This window comes from Babylonia areolata, chromosome 24 (genome assembly GCF_041734735.1).
Source record: "Babylonia areolata isolate BAREFJ2019XMU chromosome 24, ASM4173473v1, whole genome shotgun sequence".
In the NCBI taxonomy this organism is placed as follows: Eukaryota; Metazoa; Mollusca; class Gastropoda; order Neogastropoda; family Buccinidae; genus Babylonia; species Babylonia areolata.
In genome coordinates this window covers 50,234,759-50,248,959 of record NC_134899.1, presented here as the reverse complement: position 1 = coordinate 50,248,959, position 14,201 = coordinate 50,234,759, and the positions used below count along the sequence as shown (strand labels likewise).

At 38.5% G+C, this 14,201-nt stretch overlaps 1 protein-coding gene and 1 long non-coding RNA gene across 5 annotated transcripts in view; both read right to left on the bottom strand.

The window, feature by feature from the left end:
* Nucleotides 1-1,656: 1,656 nt before the first annotated feature.
* Nucleotides 1,657-8,925, bottom strand: LOC143298907 (uncharacterized). 2 transcript variants are annotated; one of them, XR_013057445.1, is made up of 2 exons: nucleotides 6,098-8,925; nucleotides 1,657-6,062 (listed from the first exon to the last, which is right to left on the bottom strand). It is a non-coding gene; the product is annotated as an uncharacterized LOC143298907 (long non-coding RNA). The 2 variants fall into 2 exon arrangements; XR_013057444.1 differs by having other exon boundaries at nucleotides 1,657-6,027.
* Nucleotides 8,926-8,934: 9 nt separating this feature from the next.
* Nucleotides 8,935-14,201, bottom strand: part of LOC143298906 (uncharacterized) — a 45,493-nt gene continuing 40,226 nt past the window's right edge. For all 3 annotated transcript variants that reach the window (XM_076611937.1, XM_076611935.1, XM_076611938.1), the window contains exons 17-19: nucleotides 12,062-12,154; nucleotides 11,228-11,291; nucleotides 8,935-10,033 (exon numbers count right to left, since the gene is read on the bottom strand). In XM_076611937.1, coding sequence (XP_076468052.1) covers nucleotides 10,023-10,033; nucleotides 11,228-11,291; nucleotides 12,062-12,154 — 168 coding nt within the window. In that variant the 3' untranslated portion in view covers nucleotides 8,935-10,022. The remainder of the gene's footprint in view (nucleotides 10,034-11,227; nucleotides 11,292-12,061; nucleotides 12,155-14,201) is intronic.

Below are 14,201 nucleotides of genomic sequence, written 5' to 3'. Positions count from 1 at the left end.
CTTTGATTCAAAAGCATATTATGTCAATAACATACAAGTAGTGTGTACCTCAATATCATCATATAATGATAAGGCGATCATAATCATATATATATTTTATACATACACACACACACACTCTCTCTCTCTCTCTCTATATATATATATATATATTATGAGGTGGCACTATGGGTGCTTACTCAAAGTCATTTTTTTAATCCCAGAATCTATACTTACGGAAGTCCTCTTGAGAAGTGATTATCACTCAATCAGTGCCATATATGATAATTTTCAAAACTTCTGCTCTAATACCAAGTGAGAAACAAGCAGTACCAAATTAAGTCAGTTTGATAGCGCTGATGCCTGTTTGTGCTCCCTGATACGTCATGCTACTTCATGTTAATTCAAGCAACCCACCGCCTCTGAGGTTTGGTAGTCACTAATACTCGTTGATCATGCAAACTGTGGATTTCGGTTGATACCTCCCAAAATATTGTATTAACGTTCTATTTTTGTTGATCTATCTACTCCATCTACACTAAAGGCCACATTAGACATACAACAGAACCATTTTAGGACTTATTTGTCACTTAAGACATAATACATTTAAAACTGTTTTGCATTAAAATAACCATGGATCTCGCCCTCACTTCTTTCGCAACCTCAGGCTCCTGTTGCGATTTCGAACCAACGGTCCACAGAGCCAAATGCTCGGGTCACGTTTGGACACTTACAAAAGGAGATTCTGCTGGCATGTCATCTCAGCAGTGCCTTGTTTGTGCCTGTTCTGTCTGTTTGCACTGGATACCATGTGTACAGGATACCAACTATCGAACTCAACGATTACTTTATTTAGTAAATCTCTACTTTAGAGTGGTTTTTTTTTTTTGACAAATCAAATCAAATCAAATCATGGTGCTTTGAGCCTCGCCGACCACTGAGGCCATCGCCACGTTAATACCTACTAAAAGTCAAGGATAAATATAAAAAAAATTCCAATAAAAACTAGTCACCGCTTTAAACTTTCCACTGAAAGTTTAAAAAACCTTCCATCATTTAAAACCTTCAAATCTGATGAGAAATGTTCACTTCTTTCAAGACGTCCCTCAGCGTACACAGAGGGACATCATGAAACAAAGTCTTCAGAGAAACTGCCGTGTAATGTCTAGTGTCTAACGTCATGCAGATCCCAACAGTCAAGGAGCACATGTTTCACGGTGAGAGGCTCATCACAGGGAATACATCAAGGGGCCTCTTCCCCCTTCAACAAATAAGACTGAGTAAAAATTTTTTTGGACAGATACATTCCTCTAATGAACCTGCCAACAACTTCACATCTTGACACTGGTTCACTGAAAGTAAGGCAGAAAGGATACTGAAATTAAGATCGTCATGTAAATGGGTAAAATAAGAAAAAGAAAACGAAGGTCGTGGCAGCCTTATATATTATCAATATCATCATAATAAATTATCATCAATGAGGATCATCAATTATCTTTTTAAGTATGTCTTCATGATAAGCTGTAGTGTGTGCACGTGCGTGTGCGTTCATGCGTGCGTGCATGCGTGTGTGTGCGTGTGCATATTTCTTTGCTTAACTTCTTTTTAATTTTCCATTGTACATTTCAAGCAAGCTCATTCATCACGAATCACACACATACACATCAAAACACCAACTGATTAATAAATTCTTTATTACAACACTAATTAAAGTAACAAAGCGTTAAGTATGGTATTTAATTCAACACACACATAAAATCACTGGCAACATTTTAAAATAAGAAAAAAAAGGAAATGTGCATGGCTGTGCATGCAAACTCACTTGCAGTGGATGTGTGTGCATGCAAACTGCACATGTGTGCAATTTGTTGCTTTTTTTTTTCTTCTCCAAACATAAACACAAATAATTTATCAGTCCATGAACCAACCTACAGCTTCTCCAAACTTTCACCATGTAATCCCATTCGTATACAATTATACATAAAATAAACGAAAATATTATCACAAGAAATCTATTGTTTAAAAATATATCTGAAAAAACAACAACAACAGAAGTACACAATAATAATAATATATATATATATATATAAAATTAAAAAAAAGAGTAGTTCATTCACCGATGGAGAAACTTTCAGCAGATGTGATTCAGAAAACAAAAGATCATGAGCTGAAAGAATCACAGAGGAGCTCACAGGACACGAATGATCAGAAAACATTTCTCAAAATGTCTTCCTCAAAGCAAGCATTTAATGACAATAATTTACCATTTTATTTAACAACTTGTGGACAATCTTCACACTCAAACTGTAACCAAAAAAAAAAAAAAAAAAAAAAAGAGACATTAATGAATTTCTAGGACTAACCCCAAACATTAATAAACAAACCAAAATGACACTTTATTATATGTTTACAAAGTAATAATCTCAGAACAGACAGCATAAAATTTACTTCTGAGAAGAAAATTTATGAGTTTGTGTAACAGTTTGAAGGCAAAACTTTTTTCTTGTCCCCAAAGAGAAGTATTGCTGTACACTTTATTCTTTTTTTGGAAATTTAGCCATTGATATATCATCCTGTTGTTATTGTCAACTTTGCCAATAACTGATTTTGATAAAACATATATATCTGGTTGGAAGACATCTGTCAATCTTGCATTGATCACAATAATGAAATGAGCTTTCTTTTTTTTTTTCTCTTTTTTTTTTCTCAAAGGTTCATGCACACCAAAATTATTCACATACCAAATAACATAGTCTTAATGTTTAGATAGAGTTTTTAGTTTTATTGATACCAATCTTTAAACAAAACACGAGCGAATCTGAACATGCTTGCAGTTTTATACAAAGATACAATGCAATCCCAACTGTCATCAAAGAATGTGTAAAATTAGAGTTGACATATTTACCCAATATACTGAAGATATTTGCAGCAACAATACTGGTAATAATTCTAATGCCCACATCTCATGAATCCATTTCACCATTTGCTGAGGGGTTTGCTGCATGAGAACAAAATTCTTACTGACAGATTCTAATAAATCTAATCTCAGTTTCAGTAGCTCAAGGAGGCGTCACTACGTTCGGATAAATCCATATACGCTACACCACATCTGCCAAGCAGATGCCTGACCAGCAGCGTAACCCAACGCACTTAGTCAGGCCTTGAGAAAAAAAAAGAAAGAAAAAAGAAATAGATCAATAAATTTATATTAAAAAAATTGAGGGGTATCAGCCCAAAACAAGACACAGAACACTAAAGAAAGAGAAGGAGAATAACACACACACACACACAATCTTCATACAATTTTAACTCTGTCCTGGTAAGAAATCATCACAGTCAAAGTTGAAACAATGCAAGAGAAATACATTGAAAAACCATCAACATGGAATCCACACATGACTCAGTAACTAGGGGGTAAAAAAAAGTTAAAAAAAAAAAGAAAGGCATAAACCTTATATATTCACTCTCCCAAAAGCCAATCTGAATCACTAAACTTGAGAGTTACATGGGTTCCAAGAATGTGTGCTACCATATTTCTTCCTTACAAGCCAAAGAAGGAACACACAAAAGCAGGGAAGGCGAATTCACCAAAAGCAATTCAATTAACTTGCAGCAGCTGTTAATATACAATGCGAAGTTCAAACGACGACTCTGTGATGCGTTCAAACAGTATGTCTGGTCCTGTTCAGCGGGCCTATCGTCATTTGTCAACTTGTCTTTCTCCTCAAAGTCAAGATGTTTTGAGAATGTGGACCTGATCTTAATTTTTAATCAAGAGTGACTTTACAGCAAACCATCGTTAGCCTGAAGAATCCACTGATTTCCTGTTCAGTGGTTAGCCTGAAAAACCCTTTAGTTTACTGTTCATTAGCTTTCAGAGTAATTCATGTCTTGATATCTTCACAACTGATCAGTACTCCAAATGAAGGTCTGTACGTGAGACCAAAAGCCATCAAACTGAATCGATGAAAGCTTTCCGCTCAGAACAACAACAACAAAAAAGTTCTCATTTGTTGTTCATGGACTCTTTACTGCTTCACTGGTCATCCGTGAATTAATTCCGAACAAATCTTGGTTTTGCATAAGAATGATGAATCACGGTCTTTCAACGGCATCCGTCATACCTGTGCAGATGTAATTTCCAGCCTATAAGACACAACAACAATTTAATGGCACACTCACTAATTCAAACAAACAAACAAAAAAAGCCACATTGCTTTAAATCAGCAGAAAAAACCCCCAAACATGGGCCAGTCAAAGCCCCAATAAACCCAAACACGGGCCAGTCAAAGCCAGTCTGAATCTGCTATTCCATCATGATCAAGAAGACAGAGAACTGACGAGTGCCTAGTATTCCAATGAAACTTCTCACTGGCACAGTAATGGAACAATGTCCGCCAGAAGCAGCAACAGGCAGGAGTTTCCAGTCTGAAGCCAGAACCGTGCGAGTGAGGGTGTTCTGGACATGAGACAGGGCGCATGGTAACAGGCAGCACTCGGCTGCATCAAAACTGACAGCTCAAACATGGATAGCGTGTATTTACAGCTGATGAGCAACAGTCACCAGAGCTGCACAGCAATGTGCTATCTTACAGGCTGGACACTGCAGTAACTACTACTTTCACTTCTGGCATTACCATCTGCTCTGACACAGACGCCAGTTACCATTTCTGCTCACAGAAAACAGGAACTGAACCATGTACAACTGTGACCGACAGTCATATTTTTAAGCGTGCATCAACATGCGTTTATCAAAAAACACAAAGGAATCACAAATGATGTGTCATGTATCCACCTAAACATACACATAGCACTCACATCAATCATCTGCCTTGAAATATTGTGATGGAAAATTTACGCATACATTTCAACATGCAGATAAACACACAAAGTAATCAACTAAAAATGCACTTGTAGAAGAAAACACAAACTAACCAAATATCCCATCATCAGCTAAAACACGACAGGTACGTTCCATAACCATAAATGCCCCCTGACTGCTGACAGACTGCTACAGTGTAAAATGTAAACAATTAAACAGGAATTAATAATGAAAACAGTTACCATCCCTATTCAAAACATTTATTTAAAACTGGCTGTAAAAGTAAGAACACAACAAGAAATAATCGTAACAGCAAGTTAAAAGAGTTTTAAGACAACACACTGACCAGATCAACAACTCAGAGCACAAGAAAAGAGAACGTAAGGGGGTGATAACCAAGTACAATCACAGAAATAAAACCAGAAAAAAAAATGTTCATGACAAATGTAGCAGAACATTCAAGATCCTGTAACCCCCTTCCACTGACAGAAATGTGGTCAATTAATATCATAAAGTGAACAAAAACTGAAACACTGACGTCAACACCAGAGAGCTGGCAAACACAGGAATCACCAGTAACATTATCAAAGCATTCAAACCCAAGTCACCAGCTAAAGTTACTTACTATAACTAGGTTACAAAAGCTAAACTATACATGACATTCCACAACAAAATAAGTTCAAGTTCCTTTTTAAGGCTCCAATCTGGAACAAAAGTAAGTTAAACTTACAAGAGGGTAAATCATAGAATTTACACAAATTGATTATGCAATCACTCATACTCATTAAATGATCCTAAAAGTGACTCTGAACACTAACCAGTGGAAACTCTTTAATGGGGGACCTTTGCACTCTTAGCTGATCGAAGCCATAGTCAGTGCTGGACTGATCTGAAACGTGTTTACTGCCAGTTGGACACACAGGTTTTAACGCATTTTTACTTCTTAAAAAAAAAACGAAAACAAAAAAAACAAACAAACAAACAGAAAACTGACACCCATGTTGTTGTGGAAGGTCATGCATCACGTCACAGTAATCAACAAATGTGCAAGCTCTGCTGACAGCACTCCTCGACAAAACAATACACAACTTCTCAATGTACTCCACAAAACATACAGTTCTCGCACGAATGCAGCAACATTCCTGTTCCACAAGCGCAAACCCATTTTCAACTATTCACGCTGTCCAAACCCATCACTCTTTTTGTTCTTCGTCTTGCCTTCAAACCTGAGTGCAGGATTACATACGTCTTGCCTTCAAACCTGAGTGCAGGATTACATACGTCTTGCCTTCAAACCTGAGTGCAGGATTACATACACTGATTCAACGCAAAGTAATAGTAACTAATACAACTTCCTCTTCCTGTGTGCATGTCTGCATAAACAAAATGTAAAAAACAAAAAAGATAAACAAACACAAACAAAATACTGATGGTGACTAAATCAAACATCTGCAGACACTGACACAGTCACAGCTCTGTTCTGTTACAGTATGTAAACAGAATCTTGGATTAAGAAATGAGAAAAAAAAAGGGTCCATTCAAAGTGAGAACTTAATACAGCCGTTTAAACAATCGGAAACCATCAATCGACTCCCAGATATCTGTAGGAAATCTACTGGGTTCTTCATCCAAAGGCTCCCAGCGGAGTAAAAAAAAAAAAAAAAGAATAAAAAGCCAAATGCTTTTGACATGTACCTTATTGACCACATGGAGGCTTTAATATATCTGATCAGTTGGATACGTATCCAAGAACAAATCTGACCTATCTTGTTTGTTTTTTAGTTTTGTTTTCGTAAACTTGCTTCGTTACCAAAGCTTACCCAAAGGCTAATCAACAGAAAACCATGTGGTAAAGGTCACTGTGCTTCTTCACAAGACTTGTTTGCCGATGTCACAGAAACATAAGACCTGCTAGAACTACAGGTCGTAATACAGAACAGGTGTCATCAGCGTTACGCTCACAGCTCCAAATACCAGATGCATGCTAACTTTTACAAAAATTTCATGCAGTAATGCAATGGTGAAAATCTTTAGCTGTCCCCGTAACTTCTTTTGCATTAGTGGGCTAAAGCTCCCACATTCACTTTCCTATTTTCTTGGTATTATTCAGAAGCCCTCCTCTACTCCAAAAGCCACTTGACATCCCGGGTGTTAGTGACTAACAGCCGTAACAAACTGATAGATAGAATCCCTGTTAAAAATAAAAAAGTGACATTTTCCTGGACATTTTTTTGACAACAGGAAGGGCCTAAACTCCACCTCAGCCCAGATTTCTCCCCTCTCTGGGGCACAATCGGACCTCTGTCAGGAAATGTTGAGGTAACGCTAAAGACACCTGCTCCAATAAGAAGCTCCCCAGAAGCCAAGATTCTACCACCACGGTGCAAAAGAAAACATCACACCTTGATAGGTAAATCAACATGAACCGGCAGGCCAAGGTGGGAAAAACACCTGCCTGCATTGATAAGCTCTGATTCAGAGATAATTTCCAGAAACAATCAATAATATCATTAACATCAACCCAATAGCATCTAATCCCTAAAATGGAGATGATGCTGGAGGTTTTCATACATTCATATTCAGCACATTACTGGTTTGGGAACTAACCTGCTTTTTAAAATTTTGTTTGTTTGTTAAAGAAACATTGCAAAAAGGACAAACAAAAGTAGGTAAATAAAATCAAGATGATTCAGAGCTCAGGTAACCATCTAAGATGTTGATACTCATGGCAGAGCCAAGAGCCAGGGAAGGGCCACACAACACATGGTCTCTACAAAATACCCAACATCTTCAAACAGCCCATTCATTTTGTCGGACATTCATTTCTCACAGGATGCAATGGCCATGTCCACATTTCTTCTCCTCCACTCCTCTGTGTGAGTGACGGAGTCAACAACCACGCCTTGTAGCCAACAAAATAGTCATTCCGTCTTGAGGGGAAAAACTGTGGACACTGCAGGATGTTATGTAATGTACCACCTTAATTCTGATGCTACTTTCTTTGCATATTTCCAGAAAACTCTACTGCTCTCTCTCCAGTTACACAGCAAATGTTCACACAGTACTGTGCGCATTAGTTTCTTAAGCCATACATCAACTCTTTCCTCTCTGATTACACAACTATAATCTTAAGACAAAATAGGGGCAGCTAGCTGTGTGCTGGGCCTGTAGTGCAACATCTGGGCATTCATTTAACATTCAAATATTGAAGGATAATCATGAAAGGTGAAACAATCCATCTTTGAAAACAAGAGGAGAAACACCCATTGAATCCAGCAAAAAAACGCATCCTCTGACTGTACATCATCCAGTTGACAAAACTGAAGTCTGAATATTATATACAGATCGTCACCATAGGTAAGCAACAGGTTAACTGACATAACAAACACTCTTACATAAGACTCTAAAAACAAACTGAAAAAGAGATTACTGGAAAAGGATAACTAACATCTACCTTAAAAACACCCATCAAATAGGACTCTAAAAACAAACTGAAAATGAGATTACTGGAAAATGATAACACGACTGGCCGCTGTATTTTGGAACAGTTAGCTTTCGCTTTATAGCAAATGAAGGAAACAGCACTGCTTAATCTCTGCCAAAAAGCAACTACAGAAACAACTGAAAACCTTTTCGGGAATCAATCAAACATTCCAAAAAAATGGCCGACTTCTGATCTTCCCACTGAAATGGAACAGCAAAAAGTGCCCCCCTCACCCCCCCCCTCCCCATCCACTTCCTGCTTTTCAACTTTAACTCTTTTTTTTTTTTTTTTTTTTAACTACACATTTTGCACACACACACAAAAATTCTATGCAAACAGTGCAGAGATGTCACAATTCACAATCCTGTCAAAATCTACACTGCAAAAAAAAAAAAAAAAAAAGAGAGAGAGAGAGAGAGAGAGAGAGAGAGAGAGAGAGAGAGAGAGAGAAGTAAATCTGTTAATGTGCAGCACAAGACAGAAAGGAAAACAAGAAAACAGTCCCAGAACTGTATCAGATGTCTTTTCACCAATTATGTAAATCTAAGCTCCATTTCATCTTCATCTTAAAGGAGAAGAATACCAAACAATCTGATGATGATTCAATTCTGAGAGAGAGAGAGAGAGAGAGAGAGAGGAGGGGGGGGGGGGGGGGGGGGGGGGGGAAACGAAAAGAAAAATAAGGAAAACATTCCCAGCTGCAATTCTTTCGTTTCCTCTCCGAAGCTGTTTATCTGGCCTGTTCATTTCTTTGAAAGCACACCACATGCAGAAACTATCAACCAAAAAGCCTAAGTAAAGGTCAGATAATATAAAGAATAACGCGCAAGTCAGCTTCAGTCTGATATTTTGTAAATTGCAAATAAAAAAAATAGAAAGTGAAAAAAAAGGGGAAAAAAAAAAAAAGGCGAATGGCAGGGGAGGCAAGTCACATGGCTGAGGGAAAACAGGGGGCACGACAAGGGGTGGGCGTGGCTTCAAGTCACAGGGAACTCGAACAACACACTTCAAACTTTCAAAATGTGCACATCACGGAGAGCGCTGAAATTCTCCACCCTCAACTCGCTCGGCACTAATATCTACATCCCCACAACACTTGTGCACTGAGATCCAAACCTCAGAACATCCCAGCTCTCTGGGTGACCTACAGACACGACATCGCTCCCTTTCTCATTAACACAACTTGCAAGTAACCATCTGACAAAATATCAAGGCTGTCTCTTAGCATCTGAGAGCCTTCTTGTGTGCAAGAACAATGCTTTGTCGGCTGTATGTCTGATCAATTCATTTGAAAGAACTCACCATTCTTAATTTTCTCAACCATCTTCATTAACTACCATGGTACATGGTGGAAATCAAGGTGGGACAACAACAGTACAGAATGAGATGACCGTTCACATTCACATAATTTTTTTTCAACTACGCTGTGATTCAATACATACAGACAAAAATAGAAATCTACCGTATGCATGATGACGAGCAACATCAAAGACTTGAGCCTGACACCATTCCTTCCCCTGTCATCTCTTTCGGTGAACAAAGTTGTAACCGCAGCTCCAGACATTGCCATCCATTCCACCTCTCACCCATCACAAGATACAAAAAAAAGAATAGGACAGAGATGAAGAGAAAACGTTTGTGGAAGGTCAGTGCCGACAATCAGGGTACAGAGGGCGTGTGGTACGACAGTCCTGGGAACGAATCAAGCTGCTTCACAGCCTGACCCCGAAGCCACTGTCATTTCCATTCTGAAAAACAAAAACAAAACAAAAAAAGTGAAAGGAAAAAACGAACAACAGTATCAGTATCAGTATAAGTAGCTCAAGGAGGCGTCACTGCATTCGGTCAAATCCATATATGCTACACCACATCTGCCAAGCAGATGCCTGACCAGCAGCTTGGTCAGGCCTTGAGAAAAAAAAACAAAAACAAAAAAAACAAAACAACAACTATTAAATAAAAAAAAATATATATAAAAAAAAAAATAATAGATAAATACAAAAAAAATACTACTACTAATAATAATATTTATAAGGCGCAAAATCTTGATTAAGTCAACTCTAGGCGCACACACACACACACAAAGATAAATAACAGAAACAGCATTCACCCATGTCAGCTGTATAAAAGCCAATGACAGTGATAACCAGCTTTTTCAATCTTTGCCGTGAACAAAGAAAAAAATTATGCATTTTGGGGGAAATCTCTGTGAATAGCTGTTATCATTTTGGATGTTGAAAAACAATGTTCACACTTATTTCAACACTAAAACCTCTGCAATTTCAACACCGAAAGAATCTGTGGGTCTGTGTTGATATCCTGTTTGTTATCTAATCCCCCCTCTCTCTCTTTCTGCACCTTCCCCACCCTCCTCTCCCTAACGCCATCCCTCAGTGGCAGTATTACTTCTTCTTCTTCAGCGTTTGTGGGCTGCAACTCCCACATTCACTCGTATGCACACGAGTGGGCTTTTTCGTGTATGACCGTTTTTACCCCGCCATGTAGGCAGCCATACTCCGTTGTCGGGGGTGTGCATGCTGGGTATGTTCTTGTTTCCATAACCAACCGAACGCTGACATGGATTACAGGATCTTTAACGTGCGTATTTGATCTTCTGCTTGCATATACACACGAAGGGGGTTCAGGCACTAGCAGGTCTGCACATACGCTGACCTGGGAGATCGTAAAAATCTCCACCCTTTACCCACCAGGCGCCGTCACCGTGATTCGAACCCGGGACCCTCAGATTGACAGTCCAACGCTCTAACCACTCGGCTATTGCGCCCAGTCAGCAGTATAACATATTTGTGCACTTGAAACCATGGGCCACAACTTTCACCTCTGCTCACACTGCTTCCCAAATCACTCAGCCAACCTAATCCATGGAAGTGAGGATGCTAGAGACTCTAGCTGCAAAAGGTGCGACTGTTATCGGTTCTCACCTGGTGGAAACTTGCTTCTCTGCGGAACACAGTTCCTCTCCTCCCCTGTTGTGTACATGCGTCCCTGGAAAAAAAACAACAGACATACAGTCAATACGCACTACACACTGGCATGAACGGCATATTTGTATTTCTTTTTATCACAACAGATTTCTCTGTGTGAAATTCGGGCTGCTCTCCCCACGGAGAGTGCGTCGCTACACTACACCCATTTTTTTGTATTTCTTCCTGTGTGCAGTTTTATTTGTTTTTCCTATCGAAGTGGATTTTTCTACAAAATTTTGCCAGGAACAACCATTCTGTTGCCGTGGGTTCTTTTACGTGCGCTAAGTGCATGCTGCACACGGGACCTCGCTTTATGGTCTTATCTGAATGACTAGCGTCCAGACCACCACTCAAGGTCTAGTGGAGGGGGAGAAAATATCGGCGGCTGAGCAGTGATTTGAACCAGCACGCTCAGATTCTCTCGCTTCCTAGGCAGACGCGTTACCTCTAGCCCATCCCTCCACATGTAAAGGTCCTTCAGTTATCTTTTAGCTGTCAACAGCATTGCCACCTAAGGTTTCCCACCAATCCCTTGTTCCCTTTGGGTTTGTCAAAACTCAGACGTTCATGGCTGTGACAACTCACTCTTTCTTCTTCTTAAAAACTATGCTGTCTATGAAACCATTCTGTATGTTATGGTTGGCGACATATTTGCATGTCTGCGAAGATAATACTTAAATTCATTATTCTGATCATAACATGGCATGCACACACAAACACACACACTTACACACAAACACACTCTCACCCCCCCCCCCCCCCCCCACACACACACACACAGCCACTGACCATGGCCTGCTTAGTGATGTGCACAGGTTCACTGGTGGTAGGGCCAGCTTCCTGGAGCAGCTGAATCACAGGTTTGGGATTCGCTCCAGTTTTCTGCAATCACCAATAGTCATGGCTATGAAGTAACCAGGTAACAGGAGGTTGTGGGTCCACATTTTTCACCCGCTGCTGTTAAAAAGGGCAGGAAGAGATCAACACCCACACTGACACTGTTATAAACTATAGTGAAAACACAACATGATGATGATCTATCTATCGACACTGACACTGTTATAAACTATAGTGAAAACACAACATGATGATGATCTATCTATCAACACTGACACTGACACTGTTATAAACTATAGTGAAAACACAACATGATGATGATCTATCTATCAACACTGACACTGTTATAAACTATAGTGAAAACACAACATGATGATGATCTATCTATCAACACTGACACTGTTATAAACTATAATGAAAACACAACATGATGATGATCTATCTATCGACACTGACACTGTTATAAACTAAAGTGAAAACACAACATGATGATGATCTATCTATCAACACTGACACTGTTATAAACTATAGTGAAAACACAACATGATGATCTATCTATCAACACTGACACTGTTATAAACTATAGCGAAAACACGGCATGATGATGATCTATCTATCAGCACTGACACTGTTATAAACTATAGTGAAAACACAACATGATGATGATCTATCTGTCAACACTGACACTGACACTGTTATAAACTATAGCGAAAACACAACATGATGATGATCTATCTGTCAACACTGACACTGACACTGTTATAAACTATAGCGAAAACACAACATGATGATGATCTATCAATCAGCACTGACACTGACACTGTTATAAACTATAGTGAAAACACAACATGATGATGATCTTTCTATCAGCACTGACACTCACACTGTTATAAACTATAGTGAAAACACAACATGATGATGATCTATCTATCAACACTGACACTGTTATAAACTATAGTGAAAACACAACATGATGATGATCTATCTGTCAACACTGACACTGATACTGTTATAAACTATAGTGAAAACACAACATGATGATGATCTATCTGTCAACACTGACACTGACACTGTTATAAACTATAGTGAAAACACAACATGATGATGATCTATCTATCAACACTGACACTGTTATAAACTATAGTGAAAACACAACATGATGATGATCTATCAACACTGACACTGTTATAAACTATAGTGAAAACACAACATGATGATGATCTATCTATCAACACTGACACTGACATAAACTACAGTGAAAACACAACATGATGATGATCTATCTATCAACACTGACACTGTTATAAACGATAGTGAAAACACAACATGATGATGATCTATCTATCAACACTGACACTGTTATAAACTATAGTGAAAACACAACATGATGATGATCTATCTATCAACACTGACACTGTTATAAACTATAGTGAAAACACAACATGATGATGATCTATCAATCAGCACTGACACTGACACTGTTATAAACTATAGTGAAAACACAACACGATGATGATCTATCTATCAACACTGACACTGACACTGTTATAAACTATAGTGAAAACACAACATGATGATGATCTATCTATCAGCACTGACACTGACACTGTTATAAACTATAGTGAAAACACAACATGATGATGATCTATCTGTCAACACTGACACTGTTATAAACTATAGTGAAAACACAACACGATGATGATCTATCTATCAACACTGACACTGTTATAAACTATAGTGAAAACACAACATGATGATGATCTATCTGTCAACACTGACACTGTTATAAACTATAGTGAAAACACAACATGATGATGATCTATCTGTCAGCACTGACACTGACACTGTTATAAACTATAGTGAAAACACGACATGATGATGATCTATCTGTCAACACTGACACTGACACTGTTATAAACTATAGTGAAAACACGACATGATGATGATCTATCAATCAGCACTGACACTGACACTGTTATAAACTATAGTGAAAACACGACATGATGATGATCTATCTGTCAACACTGACACTGACACTGTTATAAACTATAGTGAAAACACGACATGATGATGATCTATCAATCAGCACTGA